Here is a 25258-nt window from a genome sequence, read left to right as displayed (position 1 = left end):
ATCATAAAAATGCTCTGAATTCGTAAAAAAAAATCAATTTAAAATAAAATATAAAAATTATAATACCAAAAAAATACAAATTAAAAAAACGAATACTACTTTGATATAAATTACAAAGATTTGGTAGCATTTTAACTAATAAGTCAGAGGAAGTTACAATCAAATTCAAAGCCTGCATATTTTTTCCTTTTATTTTAAATAAAAACTCTAGTTGTTTATAACTTTTTTCTTCGAATGTCGTTAATATTTTGTTATTTATTTACATTAGCCATCTCCTTTTTATATTATTTAAATTTTATAAAATATAATAAGTAATTAATTTTTTTAACCTTTTTTAGCGTAGTTGGTTCATCGGCATTACTACATATTAAATTTGATTTATATATGAATCAAAAATTATATATAAATCAAGAACTTTTCAATAATAAAGATATAATTGCTTAAGGGTTATAGTATTTCTAGTTTTCAAAATAATTTATTTTGTTGTATGTTTTTTACGAAAATTTTATTTGTTATTTTCTATAAAAGATGTGTTAGTTTTTTTTTTTTTTTGAGGTTTGTCAAGTGGTGGTTTTGATCGTATGTCATGATTATAATTTCTTATATCAAAAAGTATATAGTACTTTATTTGATAAAGATTATTGATCGATTACTGCATTTTATTAATGAAACAGTTTTATATTTTTTTTGTTAGAAAATATATAAATCAGACAGTACACGTGTTAGTGCAAAATATCCATTTTATATTAAGTTATTGAATATAATTTATAAAAGAATTCTAAATTTTTATAAGTAATTGTCTTTTTTTTTTTAAAAGTAAATGTAACTAGTTCTGATTCAGATTTAATTAAATTTGATGAATAAAAAATAATCTCTGATCACCTAACGATATCACTTTCTCCAAAATCCTTACCAAATTCAATTATTAAATTTAATCTCATAGACTTTAAAGTTGTCACTGTACTTGGAAATCTTTGATTTATATCCAATAAAAAAAAGGGAAGGACATTTCCTCCACTCTTTCACAAAAGAACCAAACATTACAATTTACAATATTATATAATATTTCATTAGTTTTTATATTTCTTCTAATCCCACAATAAACTTGATTTTATATAAATAAAATGTAATTTCTATAGTTAGATTCTTGTACTGTTTATAAAAAAAATTAATAGTTCAAAATTTATCAATTTTAATAGATACTTTATATAAATTAAATAAAGTATAATAAGAAACTAATAAATAAAGTATAGTATAAATTTAAATTTAGAAAGTATTATATTTGTTTTGATTAAAGAAATCAAAAATTATGACTAATATGCAACGGTTGTACTACATCTTTTTTATAATAAGTCAATGAATATTTCTAATAAAAAACATCACTTATTGTTTCTTTTTTATTACTATATATTAGCACATGATTAACGTCTTATTAGCACGAATGACGTAAATCTGAACCAGCCCAACCTGTTGAATTGGTTGAACTGAACCCGCTAGTTGTCCGGTTCAATTTATTTTAAAATTTAAAAATCTGGTTGAATCAGGTTAGACTAGTTGACCAGACTAAACCACCTATTAAACTCCAATTGACTTGATGAACCAATGATTGAATTGGTTGAACAGCTGGCTCAACCGATTAGATCCTAACTCATGTGTCTAAAATTTATTTTTAGACGTAATTGACTTGATCATCTAAAATTATTTTACTTTTTTGGGTTTTTTTTGTTTATGGCCCACCCTTTAAAATACTCAATTTTTGGTCTATTGTTCAATTTCTAGATTTAATTGTAGCAATTTATTTAAATTGGAATGGAGTAAAATTCAAATGTATGTTTTAATTTTTAAATTCAATTGTATATTCCTCATGTTTAAATTTTGTATGATAAAATTATAAATTATAATAATAGGAAACAATATAAAATGTACATTTGAATATTTTCCCACTCCAATTTGAATAAATAACTAATTGAATTTAATTTATGAAAATTGAGGATGTTAAAATATAGGGTCACAAACAATAAAATCGAAAAGATGGAGTATTTTTAGAAATTAAGCCGATATAATTTGCACAATGATTGAATTCACGGTTGACTCGAAAATCAATAATTTTACCGGTTCAACCACTAGTTCTATCTTTAAAACAATTATACTATACATTAAAGTTAAGAAACAAACGACATGATGGCTGAACGACATAAATTATACTAGAGTAAAATGCATATGTGGACACGCTCTATGATAGAGAACAACATTAGTTGGTGGGGTTTTTGATATTTAGGTTCCTCATAGGCACCCAAATTTCCATTGCTGTGCCTCTTTTAGAATTAATTTCAAAAAAGTGTCTGGACCCACATGTTCCGTATTCTAGAAATGCGGAACATGTGGTGTTCCGCATTCCTACAATGCGGAACATGTGGGTTTAGGCACTCTTGCGGAATTATTTCCGAAAGAGGCTGATCCAGAAATTTGGGTGCCTTTGAGGCACCCAAATATCAAAAACCCTAGTTGGTGAATAAAGGTTGCAACAATTTTAACCTTTGTCTATAGCCGCCTAATAAGTTAAAATAAGATGGAAAAGTAATTATTAACCCCCAAATTACTCTTATGTTCTGTCAGTAGAGATGCATTATGGTCAACAAATGTAAATATGTGTAGGGTTATTATAGGTCAAGGAATGCATGTAATTTTGTTTTAGAAAATAAAAAGTGAAACATTTAAAATTTTAAGTTAGAGTATAATAAAAAGTTAGAGTGAGCATTTTTATAGTTTTTTTTATTTTAGTACTCTATAATTAATTTTTAAATTAAAATAGAATTTTATAAATTTTAAATATTTATTTACTTATGAAAATGACTCAATTTTTTTTATAATTTTAAAATAATAATTATTTTCTTTCTTATTTTAAAACCGACATATAATTTATACTTCCATAATTAAAAAAATCAATTGTCTTTTTTTTAACATTCAATTAAATCCTTTAAGTTCGTCAGTTGACTTGGTTTATGAGTTTGTATCCTTCAATTTTTTTCTTTTTTGAAAAGGTTATAAATCGTTTATTTTTTAAAAATAATTCTAAATTATTTATTAAACAATAATATATTTAATAAAATTAAAATTATCGAAATAGAATTCAAAATAAAAGAATACATTCAATATATTTTTGTTTATTTCCATTTAAAATGTAATATATTTTTAGCCCGATTCGAATTTTAAATAAAAGATAAGATACTTAAAACCGAATAAAAACATTTGAAATTTATATTTTTTTTGTAAATCAAAATACAATTTTGTGTTGAATAAAATTTAATTATTAAAATTATTTTTAAAATAAAAATAAAAACAGTAGAAATAATGATAAACAGATATAGATAAATACATATTTATAAACTATTTTTAAAATTTATTTGGATTTTAATAATTTCTTTAACTTATTTATTTTACAATCTAGACCCTTTAAATAGTCAACTAACAAATAAACTGGTAAAAAAAATGATAATGAATTTAAACGACATTAGAGGGTAATAATTGATTTTTTTTAAAATTATAGGAATAGTCGGATTTTTTACTAAATTGAGAAGCTGTATAGTAATTATTCCTAAAATTTTCAACATTATTCATCATTTTTATGCTCTTATTCATCATTTTTTTTTCAATTTTTCGTGGACAAAACACTGTTATCAAATTTACATCAATTGTGCCAATCATGTGTTCTTTTAAACATATTTTTTTTAGCAAAGATAGAATTACACTACGTTAGATATTAGTTGTTAGTATTAATCTTAGAAATTCATTATTCAGCCCACTGGCTGGCAGAGGGAGGATCGAACTACAAAGTACAAATGTTAGTATGCCAACTGGACCACAACTCACTTGCTTCTTTAAACATAATCAATAATATTTTATTACATCATTAAATATACCTAAAATTACATCATTATTATCATTTTAGTGGTGTGATAAAATATAAACTCTATCCACAAATAATATGATGGATAAATATAGTTACTTTTTATGAAATATGTTTTTTTATATAATCAAGTTTACATCAATAGTTAAATAACATGACCAATAAACTTAACCAATTTTTATTTTTATGCAATAGCCCAAAGAGAAAATTAATTAAAAAAATAACTAAATTAGATTGTGTATAATATTATAAATTTTACCATATAACAATTTTTTTAATTTTTTATAATACATTTTTATATTTATTTTTGTTCATCCAAAATGAGTTTGTTTTTTTTAATTTGAATATTATCTACATATAGCCACCATTCAGTGGTAAATATTTTTTTTTCACAAATTACCATTTAAATAAACTAACTCAATTATTTATTTTCTGCAGCCATGATTTTTAAAAATAATAATAATAATTATAGAGGATAATATTGACCAAGTTGTCATCATATATATTTCATAAAAATCTTATTATTTTTTAAATAATTAAAATAATTATAAATATATGTCAAAATATTTCTATTAAGAAAATAAATAATAAACTTAAATAATAAAAATATCATTAAACTTTTACAATAATAATTATCATTGAATATGTAGCAATAATATCAATTATAATATTCCGCTGCATCGCGCGGATAAAATGCTAGTAATACAGCTAACTGAAAGGAAATCGTATAATGCAGTTTGTCAGCAATAAAATCAGCAACTGAAGACATAAAACAGAAGTTAATTAATGGTAAAAAAATCAATTATTTCTAATGATTGATTTACCTTTTTATTTTATTTTGGTTGGCCAACAAAAAAAAGTAAAAAGTCTGTATCTTTTATCATTATCAATCTGAATTGTGATTTTTTTGAAAGTAAAGCATTAATTTTAAACTGATAATCGTTGTTTAGTTTTGAATTAGAACATTAGACAAAAAAAGTTTAAATTTTCAGTTGACCAATAAATTAATTTATTATCTTTGTTTGCTTGGTTTTAAAATTTAGTGAGCGTTTGTGGGAGAAACCGAACCCATGATCTTAATAGATTGACGCACAGCGTTTATGCTATTTGAGTTATAGATGGTTAGTTTTTTTTGTTTGGTTTTGGGTTGAACTTTTTACGCAAAGATTCAATCTTTTGCTTTCAATTTTAGTCCAAAGTTTATTATCTCGATTCTTGCGTGGTTATCACATAATAGTAATACCCACTTGATTTAACCATTGATTTACAGGTAATCTGCAGGAAAAAACAGTTTCTAATAGTCAGTGGTGAGATGGATCTTTGAATTGGTCATTTTAAAATTAATAGTCTTTGTTTCATTCATATATTAATTGGTTTTAATTTTCTTGGTCCACCCTGAAATTTCACTGTAAATTTCTTGAATTTTGAACACATAAATAGCTCTAGAACACCATTTTTATATGCTTAAAGATTGTACAATTCTGAGTTTTTTTAGTGTTTCAATTTATTTTTGAAGGAATTAATCTAATGGGAGGAAGAAGCTCAAAAGGGTCAAGTGGGAGAAGTATTTCATCTCATGGTTCAGCAAATTCATCATCATGGAATCAATATAACTATGCAGAAGCAACACCATATCCATCAACTTCTCAGCAAAATCCTTATTACACACCTCAGCATCCTCAAGCCTCTACTTCTTATGGATATGAGCCAGAGAGGCCTCATCCTCAGAAAAGATTGGATAGGAAATACTCCAAAATTGCTGATGATTACAAGACTTTGGATCAGGTTGGTTGGACCCTTAAATTATTTTTGTGGTTTTGAAATTCTAATGTAATTGTATTCAATGCGCAATAAGATATTTTGATGATGTTTAAATTGAAGTGGTGTAAAAAGTATGATTTGCTAATGATTGTTTGACAAGACAATCTTGAAGTATCACTTTATGTTAGAACTATTATTCCTTTTCGATAGGGGTTCGATTCGCTACAGTTTCTGAGTATATACGCAGCTATATCATTAACCACAATAATTGCAATTATAACACAAGGTGAACTATTGTGATTTAAATGATGATGTAGAAGTATTGACTTTGTGACAAAAGTTAGCAGACATCAGTATCATGTAAGAGATTTTTGTGGGAGCATTGAGATGGAAAATACTTGGCGTTGACATTTCGAATTGGAAAGAGTCCCGAACTTTGAAAGAGTCGTCTCAAGTTCAATTCTTGAGGATTATCCAATTATGATCATACTTTATTTCTGTATATGTAATCATTTCTACCTTATTTTATACAATCGATTATGTCATTTCTATGTTCTAAAAATATGTAAGAAAAATATATCTATTCGCTAGATACTTTTAGTGCTGGACTTATAAAGATAAATAATTCAAATCGTTGACTGCAGGTCACTGCTGCTCTTGCTCAATCTGGTCTAGAGTCTTCTAATCTCATTGTTGGCATTGATGTAACAAAAAGCAATGAGTGGACAGGTGCAAGATCATATAATCGGCGAAGCTTACATCACATCAGCAACGGGCAAAATCCATATGAACAGGCGATATCAATTATTGGCAGGACTTTGTCTGCATTTGATGAGGATAACTTAATTCCTTGTTATGGATTTGGAGATGGTTGGTTCATTTAGAGTGTTTTTTTTTTTTGCGTTCTATGTAGAACTTATATGTGAAATGTGGACATCACATATTTCTTCTAAATCTTGCAGCATCAACTCATGATCAAGATGTTTTTAGTTTTTACCAAGATGAAAGATTCTGCAATGGATTTGAAGAAGTCTTAACACGTTACAGAGAGATTGTTCCCCAACTTCGACTTGCAGGTATGGCTTCTAGTTATTCCATAAATTTTTATTTATGTTGTTTTTACTAATTCAATACCAATTCCTAATGCACATCTGTTCCAGGACCAACATCTTTTGCGCCCATTATTGAGATGGCCGTTACAATTGTTGAGCAAAGTGGCGGACAATATCACGTTCTGCTAATAATCGCTGATGGTCAGGTAATTCGCACCTTTTTTTCCTTAAATAGATCAGGCTCCCGACTTGTGAGAAGCTATTCATTGTCATGATTGTAAAACACTGAGTGTCTCTTTCTCAAGAGAAGATGCTGCTTTTAGAAACTCTTATAGACATCATTTACAGGGCTTATATGAACCATAAATTCTTTTTCTATGATCCATTGGCATGATGGTATAAAATTTATAACTGAAGAATTAATGTTATAGATTGTTGTTTAAAGGAAAAAAGAAGTGATCCTACTTAGTTTTGGGGACTATCATGTTCTACAATGGAAGAATGGCTTCTCAAGTAGGTCCTTTAGAGTCACTATTTACCTTTTGCTGAAAGAAATATATGCTTACTGTCAGAAGCGAGAATGCAGGTTAATCAGTTGTCCCAGGAAGCTGCAGTGTTGATGCTCTTGTATTTTTTTTTCTATTGAATAAACAATCTAAAAATATTTACGTGGCATTTTTGGTTGACTTTTAGTTTGATCTGTTGAAAATTTCCCACTGCCTTGGATGTCAATTTCCGAGGCATCATTCTTCTACATTGTTTTATTTATGTATTCAGTTGCTCTTGTCTCACGGAAACCACTTGTTGTGATAGGTGACAAGGAGTGTCGATACACAGCATGGTCACCTCAGTCCCCAAGAGAAAAATACGATTGACGCAATTGTCAAAGCAAGGTAATCCAGGGGTTCATAAATGGAAATTGAAAATTTTGAAATTGATTTCAAGATTGATATGACTGTTACTCAATATGCACTTGGATTTTCTTATCTTCAATCTTCATATGCTTTCTTCACTGCAGTGAATACCCTTTATCGATAATCTTAGTTGGTGTTGGCGATGGGCCATGGGACATGATGAGAGAGTTTGATGATAACATCCCTGCTCGAGTCTTTGATAATTTCCAAGTAAGCGTCATATTTAAATTTTCTATAAATGTCAAGTTTTCTTGCAGACATCTTAAGATATGCTCAAGCAATTCTTCTCTTTGTTTTCTTAGTTTGTGAACTTTACAGAAATAATGTCAAAAAACATAAATCAATCCAGAAAAGAGACAGAATTTGCTCTTGCATCATTGATGGAAATACCTGCTCAGTACAAAGCAACTATTGAGCTTGGGATGTTGGGGTTAGTACAACTACAAAGTCATAATGTTGACATTAAGGTAAATTATGTTTTACTTTATGATATTAATTATGTTTTCCTTTCGCAAAGCAGTCGACGGACAGGGAATTGTCCAGAACGGGTTCCTCTGCCCCCACCACTTCGTGGAGCATCTTCTTTCAGCAACAGCCCGAAAACTTCCCGGTCAAGCAGTTTTCAGCAACGTATACCTTCTCATTCTGGTCATGATGCATCGATGCCTTCTTATTCCCGATTCAATGCATCAGTTCCTTCTTATTCTCCCGAGCGTGACAACCCGCTAGTTGCTCGATATGATACGCCAGTCAACACGACTCCATATTCAAGTTCTACTTATGATAACCAGGTGGGAAAATTGTTGTTAAAAAAGTAAAGCAATTCGATTCATTCTGATATCTTCAAAGAATAACCTATCTTGTTTTCTGTGCACATTTGACAGGTTTGCCCCATTTGTCTCACTAATCGAAAGGACATGGCATTTGGCTGCGGACATCAGGTAAACTATTTTCGATATCTTTGCTGTTTCGCGAATCATCAGATTCATAACTTAAAGCGAGATGTTGACACATATTAAGTTTCAGACTTGTTGTGACTGTGGAGAAGACCTTCAATTATGCCCCATCTGTCGAAGCTCGATAGAGACCAGAATCAGGCTCTATTAATCATCTACATTCCAAATATCTGAGATTTGTCTCTATGGCTGTTGAAACTTGGTTCAGTGAAAACTGAATCGAAATCTCTAATTTTCGATAGGCAAAGACAGGTTAGGAGGCTGTTCCACAGTGTGAATTTCTGTCAGGACTCAGGAGTGTATAATATTTTGGAAGATACATTTCCTGGCATGGAACAAGAGGAAATTCAAGCTGCATTGAAATTTCATTTATGTACATATCTATCATGTTCAAATTTTTGAGAGAAGATTTGATTCAACATTATGACTGATTCTTCGTCACCAAAGCTTCTTTTTAATGGTTTACGTGTATCAGAAGTTATCTGTTGAAAATTCTTTCCTTGAGAGTTGAGATTGTGATTAGGTTTGAATTTTTGAATTTACTTCCTTTTTCGTATTTTAGAAACTTTCAAGTATATATTTGTTTGATTTGTAATACTCGTAGAAAAGTCAAGTTGATTGTGTTTCTGGCATTTAATTCGGATTTAATGTATGCAATTCACCTGTCTATTTCTCGGGGTCTCTTTATATTTTAGACAATAAAGGTTCTACACAATGTTTTTGTTGTAAATTGTTGTTTTGTAGAGTTTATAATGGATACAAAAATGCAAATATAAGAGGGGAATCTAAAATACAAAAAGAAAAATATAGCTTAAACCATAAGATCAAGATCAAAATCTCATGCTCCATAAGTACTTGATCTCAATTCAACTTCGAGCCTCGATCCTTCTGGTTCTTGAAGAAACTTCTTGTCTTCTATGTAGTATTGTATCTCCATTATAGTTGCATTCAGCTCGGAATCTTGCAGCTTCCTCAGCGCCGCTAAGAAATCGGTGTAGATGTAATTCAGCATCTTCCCAAACTGAGATTTGTATTTCTTGAAAAGAACAAATCCCGCTGTCTGGGACGCGAACATAAAACATTTCAGCTCAAGTTATCCTTTACGAATCTTTATATTAAGTATGTCAAAACTGCGTATCAACTTACCGTCAGAAATGCCTTCAATGCAACAGCAGTAAATATATTGGCAGGAAGGTTATTTAAGAATCTTGCAAGCCATGCCCAGCCTTCTCTCGGACCGTGAGTATTCTGGACACCCCGGACTTCTGTCTGCCAAAACAATCATTTTCCTGTCAGCTACATCTATGGATGATGTTACATTAGCAATCTACAATTTTTTTGGGGTCATTAGGCCATCTAATAATGCATACTGAACAACTAACGTAGAAACTTTCTTTTAACTATGATGCGTGGCAACAAACCTGAACTAAAGCGCCATAGAGTCTCATGTGGCATTCTAAGCGACTCAAAAAATCACTAGTACTTTCAATCTTTCCGTCCCGTTCTTCATATCCAATGGTTTTCTTGTAAGCCTCTCTCGATTCAAATGCTGACTGAAGGTTTGAGGAAAGGAAATATATATTAAGAACGCAGCTGTTTAAATGAGATGGCAAAATTGCTATTATGGTTTTTAATTGCAACAGGGAGGGGGAGGTTTGATGAGGGACAGGTTTGAACAATACGTCCTTACCGCTAGGTTATGTTTGATGAGACGACAAGTTTTAATAATTCATTATCGCTAAAATGATTAAAACGCAAAGGTATTAACATAAAACATAAATTGCACAGTTAGTTACCTTTGAGTACGCTATATGCTTTGGGACTGTATAGATGCAAGCTTTGTGAAACTCAGCCAGAAGAAGATCCATTAAGTGTGGAACCTGATTCACAAATCATTCATGTACTTGAGCGGACAAGAAAAATCCAAGAATTTGGATATATCAGTTGACAAAGCACAGGAATAATATCATTTCTCAAATCTCTCAACCACCAAACCTAACCACACATGAAATACATCAAGAGCCAATCTTAGCGCTCCCGAATTAAAATTAAATACAAAGTTACTAGTAAAAATAAAAAATTATGCACATGGGAAAAACGCAATATGGTCTGTTCTCTTCAAACAATCAGAGTTAAAGCAACATCAGAAAAGTTAATCAATAAATCTACAACTCAATAACCCCATCCCCCGTTGCAGCCAAGTTAAAAATTATTCAAGACTCGAAAAAAAAGCCATACCTGTGAGGTAACTGCAACAATGACATGCGCAAACGCAAAGACAGCACTAACAGGTATTCCAGACTGGGATCCAAACTGCAAATTTTTTGAAGTGACAGTATAACTTAGCAACAGAGTACATAAATAATTGCTGCAACATCAGTGTGCATATATGCAAGTAGGAAAGTCACAGCCTATTGTTGGCAAAGTGGTGAATCACTTCTACTAGTCTTCCATGAAAGAAGTGTTTCATCAAATTCTAAATGCATTATGCAGATACTAATCAAAATAATGTGCAAGGATGTGAAAATGAGGATGATGTTAACATAGATACTGGTAAACAAGACTGGATCATTGAACAGGGAATGAAACATTCATCAGAAGGAGGAAGTGGAGCATAATAAAGAAAAGTTAAATAAAAAGAGACAGATCGAGATGGTTTGTTTAAGTGCATCATAGACTAACAACGTCCTTGCATTAAAAGTTGAGAACATTGAAGTTGGAGGCTAGAGGTGAGGGGGTCAACCTAAGATGACGACATGAAGTGGAACGAAAAAGTGTTGCAGCCAGCCAAGTCTTTTCTGGCAGATATAGGTGAAACAAATCCATAAATCTGACCCCAGATAGTTTGGGATCAGAATTTACTCGAATTAATAATAGATCAACCACAGCAATGAGCACTCAAGAAAATTCAAGACTGAACCCAATGTCCCTCATCTCTCAATTATCAAATAAAGAGTGTAAACAAACTATTAAGCGATAATGAAAAAGAAGCATTTTTTTAAACCATTCAAGATTACCTTCGTTGCATATGTTGCAAATGCTGCAAGGCTGATTGGTTGAGGGAATGAAGAAGTCTTGCAAATCCCAACTAGCTCACTTGACCTCGTACTGCAAATGTGAAAAAATAGAAATGAAGATACAGGCAAAGATAAAGTGAAAGTGAATTGATTATGTATAAGAATTCCAACTCAAAACAATATCAACCAAACAAAGTAAATGATGGTCCAGGCTGAAACTAGAAGACCAAGCTGGCTAAAGCACGTTATGACCTACATATCCATATAATTGCATGACATATGTGGAGCTAGACACATGCAAGGAAAATATAATGAAGGCATTCTGTGTTTGTTTCCACAAAAGACATAGTATGGCGTGAAATTGAATAATGTTATCTAAATATCAAGACAACATCTTAAGTTAGAGACATATACATGCAGCAAATCAGGAAATATAAATTTTCCAAGGAAGCGATGGAGCCGGGTACTTGCATGGAACCCAGCTCCATATTGTACTAGCTAAAGAAAGACAACTAACATACCGAACATTCTCTTGTGCCCCCCGTATTGTTTTTATCAACCTAGCAATATGCCTTTCATGACTGCTGAAATCCTGTTAGGGCAGAAAGAAAGTCAGGATATACATTTGGCAATAAACATATCACAGAAAATGATGCAATATCTGATATACAATACAACCTATGAAGCACCGATACGGGTACGGGTACGGGTACGGACACGAGTACGGGTACGGGGAACGGCATTTAAAAAAAAAATAGGACACGGGTACAGCGGGGACACAGCAATTTTTTTATTTTTAAAAAATATATATTTACTCTTATATAAGGTTTCAAGATGCAAAAACAATAAATATTATGTCACAAGATGCATAAGTAATACATAAGTTAGTTTAATATAGGGCTGCTGTAATTTCTTTTAATATAGGGCTGCTCTATTTTTTTTAAAACAAGGGCTGCTGTGTTTATTTTAAAATAGGGGCTGTTAATTTTTTTTTTAAAATTAAAAATAGGGTTTACTTTAAGTTATTATCTAATTGTATTTGAGTTTGGGCCCATTTATTTTTATAAAAGAAAATCCATAAAAAAAATCTAAAATTAACTAAAATGCCACTAGAAGTGTCCCCGAAGTGTCCCCGGTGTGTCCCCGAAGTGTCCCCGGCGTGTCCCCTTGTTTGACTTAGTCAAAGGTACGGGGACACGCCACGTGGCGTGTCGGGTACGTATCCCCGGCGTGTCCCCGTGTCCCCGTGTCGACCCCCTAGATACGGCACTCCGACGGGGTGTCGGTGCTTCATAGAATACAACCATCAATAAAAGAAAATAGCAACGGATTATGACCAAATTAGTAAAGAAAATGCTCTTCTATGGATGTCCAGGAAAGAGTATAGAGAACACAAAACCCAATCCGGTGCTAGAGCAATGAAACTACAATATCAGAAACCACTATCATAAATCAAAATATCCACAATCAATGCCAAATGATTGCAGTATAGTCTACTACACATAGTTACAAGCATTAATTTTCAGTAAAGATATAAACATATTGGAAGAGCTTGCAGAATGTAAAATCAAAAGTGTCAGCTATACCTCGTTGAATCTCAACTTCAATGATTGGTTTTGTTCCTTTAATGCTTTAAGCTTGTCTAGCCTTTTCTGCTCTATACTAAGAACACTTTGTGCAGCCATGACAGAGTTTCCTGCCATTAAATTGTCAGTAAGATATCAGCCATACAAAAGAAACAACCAAAGAAGATGACAATCCTATAAACACATAGATGTCTATGAACCAGAGTCAACATAAAGACAAATTGTTGATGAAGAATAGGCTAATAAAAGGTACAAGCAGTTAGTCAACCCATCTGCAAATGAACTATTGAAGAGAGATAAAAGCACAGAATTCTAGCTGCTAACTTCAGAATTATAAGCATTCATGACTATAATTGAATAGAAGAGCAAGCAAAGTAATGAATTCAGAATATGAGGAATCAGCAAGATATATAAAATCCATTCACTCATTAGCAAATTATACTTTTGTTAGAAGATTAGGCCTAATAATGAAATCAGAGCTCAATGAAAAAATATGTTGCCCATGACCAAGAAATGAGAGAAGTATAAAATGAAAGAAAATAAAATAAAAAGGGAAAGGCAAAAAACGTCTTTATTTCAAGAGAAAACTCTTATGCAAAATCAAAACTAGAGAAAAATCTTTATATGAACTTTTCTATGAGAACACACAGAACCGAGGATACCTGTTAATTGCGATTTTTTTGTTTCATTAGATATAAATCCTTGAGAACTAACATCCTGATTTGATGAACTTGCATTTATTTTCTGTCCAGAAATATCCTGTTGTGATACTGCTGCAGCTTGCTTTTTTGAGGCTTCAGCAGCTTCCTTTTCAGTAGCTTCCTTTGCTGCTCTTTCCTCTACTTCTAAAGAAGCCCTTTTTGCTTCCTCAGCTTTGCGTTTAGCCTGCATCAGAAAACGCGATCATCACACTAACAAATTGTAAGAACTCTCAAAATAAGAAAAACTCAGAATTTAAGTAAAAATGAATGTCGGAAACGTCTTTTAATGTCTACTTTTTAGTACATATCCATAAACATAGTTTGAATTTATTTCATTGTATCTCCATTCTTTTCTTTATTTGGTATCATCCTTTTCAAATCTTGGATCTTCTCCATTTAATCTCCGTATTCATTATCTACTTTATAGTTATTACAAACATTAACTTATTCAGAATCTGTCTCCTAGCCATATGTTTGTAAATGAGAAAGACAATTAGCAATAAAACATAAACAAACTGAAAGCCAAATAAGCAAACCTCTGCTTCTACTCTAACTCTCTCTTGACGTATCCTTTCTTCTTGCAAGGCCTTCTCCTTTCTTTTAGCGTCTTCCTGAGCTGCATCACTTCTTAATCTCCTTTCTTCCACTTGTGATTTCAATTCATGATCCCGCTGGATACTGGTTAAGTGATTATCCAGCGCTTCTGCACTAAAGTAGTAAAATGAAAGTATAAAAATGCGGTCCAGTCTAAATTTCTCAAGTAATTAATCATAGAGTGGGTCGGACCTAAGCCAAGTCATTAGTTGCAATTTGCTTCGTATATGCATACTCCAACAACCTTGTGTGTACAGGCACAAGCATTTTCAAGAACATACAAAGAGAGCACGTCTTTGACATCAGCAACATCCTTTTCACAAACTCATAAAATTTACAAATTTATTATTTGTTCAGAATTGAAACCGCCAAATTGAAAAAAAGAAGACGTAATCTCACATTTTACGCTGATATTGTGCATGCAATTTCCGGTCAGATTCTCTTCTTGCCTCTTTATACTTCTCAACTCGGGTCAATGCAGAACTAAACTTTTCGCCATCTCTCACTAATTCCATCTCCAATTCTGAGATTTTATTCCTGATTTCCTCCTGGTAATCAAGCAACTCATCACTACAATATAATCAAAATAAAAAAGGATTTCGCATCTCTATACTTCTGAATCCAAATATTTTGATGCTAATCTTATATAACTAGCAACTAAGATACAATCCACAAACCTTAACTCCGAGCTGATGCTCCTGACTTAGTTCGAACAGGGAACTTTCCACTAATTCAGCTCCATCCATTAAATAGGTATGAGAATCAAGAACGAACTCATAATCAGAATCGTCACTTTCACTGAAACACCCATATCACAAAAACACATAAATGATGATAATAACATTAATAAGTTAATTAACAATGAACACTAAAGACCTAAGTAGCACGTACACTTCATTCTATTAACGTGTCCCATTTCAGAAACGTTTCAGACACAAAACTTCATTTTTTACATAAAAAAACCTTAAAATAACACCGTTTCTCCGTGTCCATGTCCAAGTGTCCTGTGTTTCCGTGTCCGTGCTACCTAGCTAAAAACAGCTAATCTAATAATTCAACATTTCACACACCAAAGATAAATATCATCATAACGAAACCCTTTCGCCACTCCCTTCTCTTCGTTCTCGACTTCACTATCAGAATCCTCGATCTCATCATCCGAAACTCGCATAACAAATGCACCTCTCGAACTCTTATCCGCGGTCGAAAATCCTCTAAAAAGTTACAAACCAATTACAGAATAATCAGCATAAAAAGTACAAGAACTAACTAATTAATTAATCAACCAAACAATTTTATTCAAAAATTGTATACCTTGATTGTGATGTTGAGAAATGAAATGAAGATTGGGAGGAGCTTTTAAGCTTGTTTTCAAGTGAATTGAGCTCCGATAACAACGAATCAAAGCTCCAATCCGGGTCTGGATCGACTCCGACTTCATTAACCGTTTGTGGACCTGGAATTTCCAATTTTAAAGCTCCCCTAATTGTACACGATTAATCAAAAAATTAGAATTTATCATTAATGAAATTTGAATGAAAATAGTTATAAGAAATTAATTGAAAACTTACATTTTGCATAAAATTGGATTGATCAGTGAAATTTTAGTGTGATTGAATTGAACTCTCTAAAGAACCCTAATTGCCTTTCTTAGGTAGCGATTTAATTTGAAGAAAGGGTAAACAGGGTCCTCAAACTTGTGTATCGAATTCAAATAAGTATACTTTAATCTTTGAGATTCAATTAGATCTTTAAATTTATATTTTCAGATCAAGCAAATCATTTTTCATTCTATCAGTCAATTAGAATTTCAAACTTTCTTTATTTAGGATAAATAACCTTTTTAAATGCATGACTTATTTGATCTTCGAGACATAATTTTGAAAATCCGATTGACTAAATACGTTAAAAGTGACTTTTTAGTTCCGAAACACAAGTTTAAGATCTAATTGACTAAAAAAATTAATTTTGATTTAATTGATATGTGACATAAGTTTAAGGGGGTAGATAAAAGTAACTTATTTAACTCTAAAACACAAACTTAAAATTTAATTGACTAAAAAAATTAAAAACTAATTTATTTGAGCCGTGATATAACTTCAAGGACCGCGTTGACCTTTTCTTCAATTAAATTTAAGTTTTTATCTTCCGCGCAAAAATGTAGCGTTATTCACAGGCTGTGTTGGGCCTTTAATGTATTGGGCCTGTCTCTTCGCTAAAGCCCTTTTAAGATTGGACCTGATCCCATGTGGTTCTTTTGGATGGGCCTTTAATGTATTGGGCCTGTCTTAGCATTACATTTTATCTAAATATTCGCAATAAAAAATAATTTTTCATTTATAATAATAAAAATAGCTAAAGAAAATTTTATGTGCATTGGCTTGTAAGTTCACCAAACTCCCCAAATATGGAAAGAACATTCATATTTCATATCTTAGCCCTAAAGTTAATAAAAGTGGTTTAAAATGGCAATGATGTTAATTGTTTTTCTTATATACATTTTACTAGACGTGTTTCCAACAGTAATGCATAAAATAAAATGTGCTTGTGTAAATTAAATAGTGGATATTGGATACTAATTTCTTCATAGTAATTTCATCAATATATTTATGGATTCAAACGTAATAAATTAGTTGACTGAAGTGATACATCATAAAAAAATTAAGGGAGATAATTCTGCAAGAGAAAAGATAGTCTCACCGTAATTTCATATTTAAATTGTTTCTTAATTTTTATTTAATTGTAAACTGTTTATTAATAATGTACCATGTGTAAATTTTTCAATTAATATAAAATATATTTATAATTTTATATTTTAAATTAGATTCATCCAAGTATTTCTCGCGTTGATACGTATCGATTTGATCACTTGACGCCACTTGTCAGTTGTGGCTAAACTGATATAACTGCATGGCATATTGGCATGCCATCAATTATTTCCACGCCACATAGTAATTGCTTTCAATTTTTACCAAATCCACATTCATTATTATTACCCGTATTTAGATTTAGCTTAATGACATTATACTACTCCCTCCGTCCCACTTAAGAAGGGACATATCCCTTTTACACATAGATTAAGAAAATAATAATTACTCTTGGCTTTTCTTATTTTACCCCTATTAATTATTGTCTTGTAATTTGTGTGTAGAGTATTAGCTTTAATTAAAGAAAGAGAAAATGAGGGTATAAAAGAGAATTCCTTATAAAATGGCACAAAAACCATGATTTGGCCTTCTTATGTGGGACAAAAAAAATTGAGATATGTCCCTTCTTAAACGGGATGGAGGGAGTACATCAAATCTAAATAAACCCCAAATACTGATTCATAAAAAAAAACATCTTATTCGACATGTATGCGTACAGTAACGAAATAAGAAATAAAATGAATGAATACAATAATAGTGACTATGATCGACCTATGATTCCTAAATGCCAAAAACATTTTTTTGGTTGATCTTATAGTTTTTACAGATGAACGAAGATAATACGTTAAATTATTCGTAAACGCGAACTTGATCATTTTTTTCATGAATCTCATATGAAAGAACTCTAGGAGAGCTGCAGATCTCAATTATCGTTCATAGCCAATTTAATATAGAAAAACATTTTAAAAATGTTAATATAAATATAAAAATAATACTAGATAATTGACGGTCAGAAAACGACCGTCTGCCCGTATATAGAGAGAGAAAGAGATCTATAAAAGCTAGAAATTGGAAATCTGAAAATCTAACAACCAAAATCCACAAATGGAGAAACTCTCATCTTTCTCCTTAACATTTCTCATCCTAATCTCCATCACCATATCAACAACACAACCAAATAGCCAAGTGACATCATTGCCCCTCTCCACAAACTCAAGATGGATAGTGAATGAGGGAGGGGAAAGGGTAAAACTGGCATGTGTGAATTGGGTGACTCATCTACAACCAGTTGTAGCAGAAGGGCTAAGCAAGCAACCAATGGAGATGATTGCCAGGAAAATAGTTTCAACGGGATTCAATTGTGTTAGGCTCACTTGGCCACTTTTCTTGGTTACTAATCAAACCGTTGGTTCTCTAACCGTTAGACAGTCATTTCTAAATCTTGGTTTGGTTGAATCCATTTCTGGTGTTCAAGCTAATAATCCTTCTATTATTGATCTTCCTCTCATCAAGGCTTATCAGGTAATTATAATATTAATATATCAATGTTGAATAATTCATTAGAGACCCTACATCAAACTAACAAACATTTCTAACAATTTTTTTAATTTTTATTTTTAGCGATTTTGTGAGTCAATATGGAACGAAAAATGTGGCATGAAAATAAAAACGCAGAAAATTGTATTTAGTAAATATTAAAATGAAAAACAATGAACAATAATATACAATGTAATATTTAATTGATCGACATAATACAAATTTATGATGCATATCATTATATGATAACACTCTTATCTTACTATCAAGAGTGTAAAAACCGAACTGAAGTGACAAATTCATTTTAGTTCGAATTGATATTATAAAAAAATTAATTTTTCAATTTGGTTCGGTTTTAAATATAAAAAATAATTAACTTAGAATTAAAATCATCAAACCGAACTAAAAATTGATCGAATCGACTAGTTCAGCTCAATTTGATTTAAATGTATTCAATTCTATAAAATTTTAGTTCGGTTTAATTTCTTTTGTTTTTCTAAAAGAATTCGATTCGGTTCGAAAATGTATACCCCTATTTTTTATGTCTCAATTTATTTATGTGGTATGTGCATATATAAGGAAATAGTTAATTAGTTTGTTTGATGTGACTTCATGATGATTTAATTTCATATTATCCAAGAATGAAACAAAGACAGATAAACATATTTATTTTTGATATAATATTATGTTAGGATTCGTGTTTGAATTTTTTATATATCTTTTTAAAGAATACTTATAATTAACTTTTCTTTTCATTTTTCTTTAATGGAACAAGCCAACAATTGAGATAAGAACAAAGTTAGCTAGATGATGATGTAAATGATATAATATTTTTGGTCACATGTCACTTTTTTTTTTCAAGTGTTATTGTATGCAACTACACGTTACACTTTAATAAACATATTTAAAAACATATTGCAATATTTTAAAATTGTCTTTCTTTTTTCCTTAATTATCTAAAAATACTCTACGATTTTAGCTTTTTTTCGTTTACGGTCCAAATTTTCAAATGGCCAATTTTAGCCGATATCGTAATTTTCACCATCAACTTAATAGAAAAACATATTATTTTAGGCAGTGGTGACTAGCCTTGGGGACAACAATGTGATGGTGATACTAGACAATCATATAAGCAAGCCAGGTTGGTGTTGCAGTAGTTTTGACGGCAATGGTTTTTTTGGCGACGCATACTTTAACCCAGATCAATGGCTCATTGGGTTAACCCAGATGGCTACCTTATTCAAAGGTGTCACTAATGTGGTTGGCATGAGCCTGAGGAATGAGCTTCGAGGCCAGAAACAGAATGTGAACGATTGGTACAGGTAAAATGTCTTTGTAATGCTTTACAAAAATCGAGCCGAACGGAATAACCAAACTTATAAATTCGGTTCGATTCGGTTTATATTATAAAAATATTTCAGTTTTTCGATTTATTTTTGGACAAACAACCTTTTTACTTAAATTTTAGTCCAAACCAGACCAAAATAATTATCCAAATTTAAAAAAACAGAACTAACTAGTTTAGTTCTGAAAAAAGCAAAATTTTTGTTGGTTCATTTTGAACTCAATTTATCAAAATACAAGAGCAATGATTCCCTTAAAAAAACAACTTAAATTCATTAAAATTAAGGAACAAATATCTAAACTAAATTATAATATATCATACATCGTAACCACCTGAATATTTAAAAGAATCACATAATACACGGATAGTTCAGTTTTTCCGGATTTCGGTTTATCAAAATTGATAATCGAACTAAATGAATTTTATACATTTTAACCACTTGAACAAATAAGAATATAATATATAGATAGTTCGGTTTTATTTGGATTCTCACTTTACCGCAACTGAAAATCAAACCGAACAAATTTTTAATAAATGATAATATAAAAGAACCGAACCGACCATATTCAGTTCGGTTCAATTCAGTTTTCCTGTCAGTTCAGTTCGGTGTACAACTATATTTCTAAGTAATCCTAATGTGGTAGTGACATGGGACAGGTACATGGAGAAAGGAGCAGAAGCAGTACATTCAGCAAACCCTGATATTCTTGTAATTCTATCAGGACTGAATTATGACAAAGACTTCACATTCCTACGCAATCGTCCCGTAAACCTCTCGTTCACCGGAAAGGTAGTTTTCGAGGTACACTGGTACGGGTTTTCCGACGGGCAAGCATGGAGTGGCGGAAACCCGAATCAAGTTTGCGGAAGAGTGGTCAATAATATGATGAGAATGTCAGGATTTTTACTAGACCAAGGATGGCCGATGTTCGTGAGCGAGTTCGGAATTGACCAACGAGGTACGAATGTGAACGATAATCGGTACTTGGATTGCTTCATTGGTGTAGCAGCTGAGCTTGACTGGGACTGGGCATTGTGGACATTGGTTGGAAGCTATTACTTGAGGGAAGGAGTCATGGGGCTCAATGAGTATTATGGGGTGTTGAATTGGAATTGGTGTGATATCAGAAATTCAAGCTTCTTGCAGCAAATTTCTGCTCTTCAGACTCCTTTTCAAGGTAAGATTTAGACAAATATTAAATCAAAGCAAATAGGATCGTAACGAAAAGTAAATTTGACATAGCAATAAGTTCAAAATCATAAAAAGTATAGATCGACGTATAGCAATAGATTTTACACACGAGTCGTGAGTAAGATGAGCCGTGTTTTGACCCTACCTACAATTGGTTACCTTATACGTTGCACGCAAACTTGTAGAGTCTTATGTTTCGGGTTCTTTTCTTTTTTTGAACCGAATCGAATTTATCGGTTAAATTATAAGTTTGGTTCGGTTTCCGCGCAGTCCTAGACTATATTCTAAAGGTTGGTGTTTATGCAGGGCCAGGTCTATCAGAAACTAATCCATATAAAGTTATTTTTCACCCATCAACCGGTCTCTGTGTCACAAAAAAATCATTGCTAGAGCCACTGAGGCTAGGCCCTTGCACTGACTCTGAAGCATGGAGATACACACCTCAGAAGACTATAACCATCAAGGGCACATATTTCTGCTTACAAGCAGACCAATTGGGCAAACCAACAAAATTTGGAATAATTTGTACAGACTCGAGTTCGAAATGGGAATTTATTTCGGATTCGAAAATGCACCTCTCATCGAAGATCACGAATGGCACGACGGTTTGCCTTGACGTAGACGAGAACAATTCTGTTGTTGTAAATAGTTGTAAATGTTTGAGTAGAGATAGTACATGTGAACCAGGAAGCCAATGGTTCAAATTGGTTAACAGCACAAGAAGTTCAACCACGAGAAAACCTGGTCGAATCAACTCGGTTTTGGATTTCCCAGTAAAGAAACTCTTATGGAAGTTTTTCAGCTTAGCATAATTAGTCTATGAAGCAATTTGACAGGGGAGCAAACCTGTCTTCAACAAGTTTATTGAATAGAAAAAAACCTAATGTGTACCTAAACAAACAATTTAATGGTCAAAAACATTATATTATAACAGCTTATACAAAAATAAACAATCAAATTAAATTAAAGCTTATAATAGCTACTATTAGTTCATCTAGCACAAAACTTGATACTACATCACACAATAAACTTGCAAACAAACTATCCCCAAAATTCGAACATTATAATTAATTCGACCCGAGAGTTTTAGATTCAATTCGATTCGATTCCATACTCTAGTAGAAAAACTTAAAAACAAAGCAAGTTTTTGCTAGGCTAATTAATTAACCAAGCCATTATGCATTACCATTTTGAACCATCCTAGGTTTAATATTAACCATTAAACCATTCTTCATGTAAAGAGTAGTAGTAATCTTTGGAACAACATTTTGACCTTCAACTACCTCAACACAATACCTCAACAAGATTGAAGCAGCCACCATCTTCATTTGCATGTATGCATATTTCTTCCCCAAGCACAACCTCGGACCGCCGTTAAACACCGCGTATTTGAATTGATTTTCGCTAATAAAATTCCCGTCTTTAATCCATCTCTCTGGCTTGAACTCCAAACAATCTTTTCCCCATATTGACTCCATTCTAGCCATTGCATATATGCAATAGAGAATTCTAGCTCCCCTTTTTACCTCAGAGCCATCAGGTAAAATATCATCTTGTATTACTTCTTTTATTTCATTTGGTACTGAGGGGTATAGCCTCATGGATTCTGATAATGCAGCTTGGAGATACACCATTTTCTTTAATTCTGATACCGTAAAAACAATGTCGACGCCTTTTCGGTTTTCGCTAGTTCGATGACTCAAAATTTGATTGATTTCGGCCAGAATTTTGTTTTCGACATCTGGATTTTCATGTACTAGCCAGAAAAACCATGCTAATGCGACGGAAGTTGTGTCTCTTCCTGCAAGAATGAAACTTACACAGAAGTCTCTGAAATACTCGTCAGGAAATCGCAGTTTGTTCTTGACGTTTTCCGAATATGCAATGTCTATGAGCCTCGACAAGAGATCGGAATGGTCATTTAAGTTGCCGAGTTTAATCAATTGGTTCTTCCGATTCTTCACTGTTTCATCAGCGAATTCCTGAACAATATCGATTGCTGACTTTAGCTTTTTCTCAAATCCGATTCCGAGAAACTTCATAGGTTTCCACACGAAAGGCGGAACCAAGAATCTGAACAGAGTGAGTTCTGTTGCTTCTTCGAAAGCTTTAGCGAATGGAACTTCAGGCAAATCGAGGTTCAAACACCCTGGATCAACCCCGAAAGCTGCAGTGCAAATATTATCAAAGGTAAACCGAAGCAGCAACTCCTGAAAATCAAAGCTATTTCCAGACCTGACAAACTTTTCCGTTAGCTTCAACAGTTTCAAGTGAACTAAGTCTCGCATTGTTCGAAAAGAATGATCAACGAACCTACTCGAATGCATCTCAATTTTCGCTATTTGTCTATGATCCTTCCACAGTTCACCATCAGCGTTGAAAATGCCATCTCCAAGCAAATCCTGAAACCTGTTCCTATAATATTTTCCTTTCGGAAAATTCTTAAAATTCGTCCTCAGGATGTACTCAACGTTGACAGGATCAGCCGTCATGACTCCGTAAGCTCCACCCATCCACATTCCTCGGTAACGGAATGTTCCGCCGGCTCTGATCAAAGCTCCAGTGGCGAAATTGAGCGTGTCGTTGATATGAAGAAGCATGGTCGGAATAATCCCGAACACAGGCCATAACATCGGGCCATTGTTCGCGATTCTTTCTCGTACACAACTAAAAACAAAGAATCCTATCAAAGCAAAAGCTAAATCCCAAAAAGACAAGTGATTAAGCAATGATTCAATTGTCATGGTGGCTTTTGTTTAATTTCTGAAAGATGAGTTCTTTATTATATACAAGAATTAATAATTCTCTGCCATTGAATTAGGATTAAAGAGAGCAATTATAACAGGACCAACATCTTTGACAAATCATGAAAGCTAGTAAAGTAATTATGATTTTATCTTGAAATAGTAAGAACATTGAACAGAATTAAGAGCTAAGATATATGAAATTAAAGAAACATCACATTAATTATAGTTCTAATTAGATGAGATTTGTCTTATATTTCTGAAATTATTTTTACTATTTCATTGTTCTGATATTACAAGGAAAGACTATATGTATATCTACTTGTAGATGAGAATCAGGAGAGGCTTACAAGAAAATTATAAAACTGATTTTTACTACTAAATAAAAGTATTAATAATAAAAATGTGTTAAAACCAAGAATTTATGCCACATGAAAACATATACATAGAAAATGGTATATGAGCATAACATAACATGTTAATTATTTTATCAAAAAAAGAAACATGTTAATTATTACCAACTTGGTAAGACTCAAATTTGTAAAAATATATTTATAGCTAAATTTTAAGTACCAAAATTGGGAAATTATTGCATGAACCCGATTCGTGGTGGACCACTCCCACTATATATCTTGTAGCTATATTGAATGAACAAAGAGTCGTCCCGGTCACCAATAAGTTATAGCTCAAATAGTATAAACATGGATTCAATTCCTTCCACAAGCGTTCTCTCTCCCCAAATTATTAAAGGGTTAATGTTAAAAAAAATTACGAATTTTAAGGTTTTCTCATTTTAATCACGTAGTGTAAATTTTTTCATTTTCATATACACACTACCATTTTTTCTCAAATTCATGCACAGTGCTGAGGTGATACTCATTTATTGGTGTAAAATGACCTCCACCTCAGCGAATTACACCAATGGAGTCGTGACACCTCAGCACCGTACATAAATTTGAGAAAAAGTGATAGTTCGTGTATGAAAATGAGAAAATTTAAATTACGTGATTAAAATGAGAAAAGTATAAAGTTGGTGAATTTTTATGATAATAACCCTTTATTAAAAAAAAGTTACCGCGGTCTCTAAACTTGTGCATTAGGTCAATGAATTTACACTTAACCATTTTAATCAATTAAGAACAATACTCTACTCTCTATTTTTAGGCAAAATAACTCTCAAATTGGATCATTGCGGTCTTTAAACTCGTTCATGCTATACAATTTGGGAGTTAATTGACTAAAAGTTAGAGATTATTGTCCTGAATTGATTAAAATGACTAAATGTGAGTTAATCAATCTTGACCA

At 32.0% G+C, this 25258-nt stretch overlaps 4 protein-coding genes across 5 annotated transcripts; 2 read left to right on the top strand and 2 right to left on the bottom strand.

The window, feature by feature from the left end:
• The first annotated feature begins 4881 nt into the window (after positions 1–4881).
• On the top strand, positions 4882–9259 carry LOC126654458 (E3 ubiquitin-protein ligase RGLG5-like). 2 transcript variants are annotated; one of them, XM_050348315.2, is made up of 12 exons: positions 4882–5028; positions 5178–5214; positions 5424–5692; positions 6313–6538; positions 6631–6744; positions 6829–6926; positions 7534–7613; positions 7739–7844; positions 7937–8064; positions 8155–8425; positions 8519–8575; positions 8661–9259. In XM_050348315.2, the coding sequence occupies exons 1-12, from the start codon at positions 5026–5028 to the stop codon at positions 8739–8741; spliced, it is 1470 nt and encodes a 489-aa protein (XP_050204272.1). In that variant the 5' UTR covers positions 4882–5025; the 3' UTR covers positions 8742–9259. The 2 variants fall into 2 exon arrangements, with proteins under 2 accessions (XP_050204272.1, XP_050204273.1); XM_050348316.2 differs by lacking the exons at positions 4882–5028; positions 5178–5214 and adding an exon at positions 5035–5177.
• Positions 9248–16203, bottom strand: LOC126654454 (mRNA export factor GLE1). Its single transcript, XM_050348312.2, has 15 exons — positions 16060–16203; positions 15803–15970; positions 15559–15702; positions 15166–15286; positions 14888–15036; positions 14431–14602; positions 13856–14078; positions 13194–13303; positions 12129–12199; positions 11608–11698; positions 10829–10903; positions 10387–10470; positions 10012–10143; positions 9737–9859; positions 9248–9650 (listed from the first exon to the last, which is right to left on the bottom strand). Coding segments are annotated over exons 1-15 (1887 nt in total). The 5' UTR covers positions 16062–16203; the 3' UTR covers positions 9248–9428.
• A 1990-nt stretch (positions 16204–18193) lies between these two features.
• On the top strand, positions 18194–22149 carry LOC126654455 (glycosyl hydrolase 5 family protein). The gene is made up of 4 exons (XM_050348313.2): positions 18194–18657; positions 19747–19994; positions 20675–21195; positions 21516–22149. Exons 1-4 carry the CDS (start codon positions 18241–18243, stop codon positions 22019–22021), a joined length of 1692 nt encoding a protein of 563 aa, XP_050204270.1. The 5' UTR covers positions 18194–18240; the 3' UTR covers positions 22022–22149.
• A 52-nt stretch (positions 22150–22201) lies between these two features.
• LOC126654457 (cytochrome P450 86B1) lies at positions 22202–24061 on the bottom strand. Its single transcript, XM_050348314.2, has one exon. It carries the CDS (start codon positions 23951–23953, stop codon positions 22385–22387), a length of 1569 nt encoding a protein of 522 aa, XP_050204271.1. The 5' UTR covers positions 23954–24061; the 3' UTR covers positions 22202–22384.
• Between the last annotated feature and the right edge of the window lie 1197 nt (positions 24062–25258).

The sequence above is a fragment of the Mercurialis annua genome, linkage group LG7, assembly GCF_937616625.2.
Source record: "Mercurialis annua linkage group LG7, ddMerAnnu1.2, whole genome shotgun sequence".
In the NCBI taxonomy this organism is placed as follows: Eukaryota; Viridiplantae; Streptophyta; class Magnoliopsida; order Malpighiales; family Euphorbiaceae; genus Mercurialis; species Mercurialis annua.
This window is presented reverse-complemented; position numbering and strand designations above follow the sequence as displayed.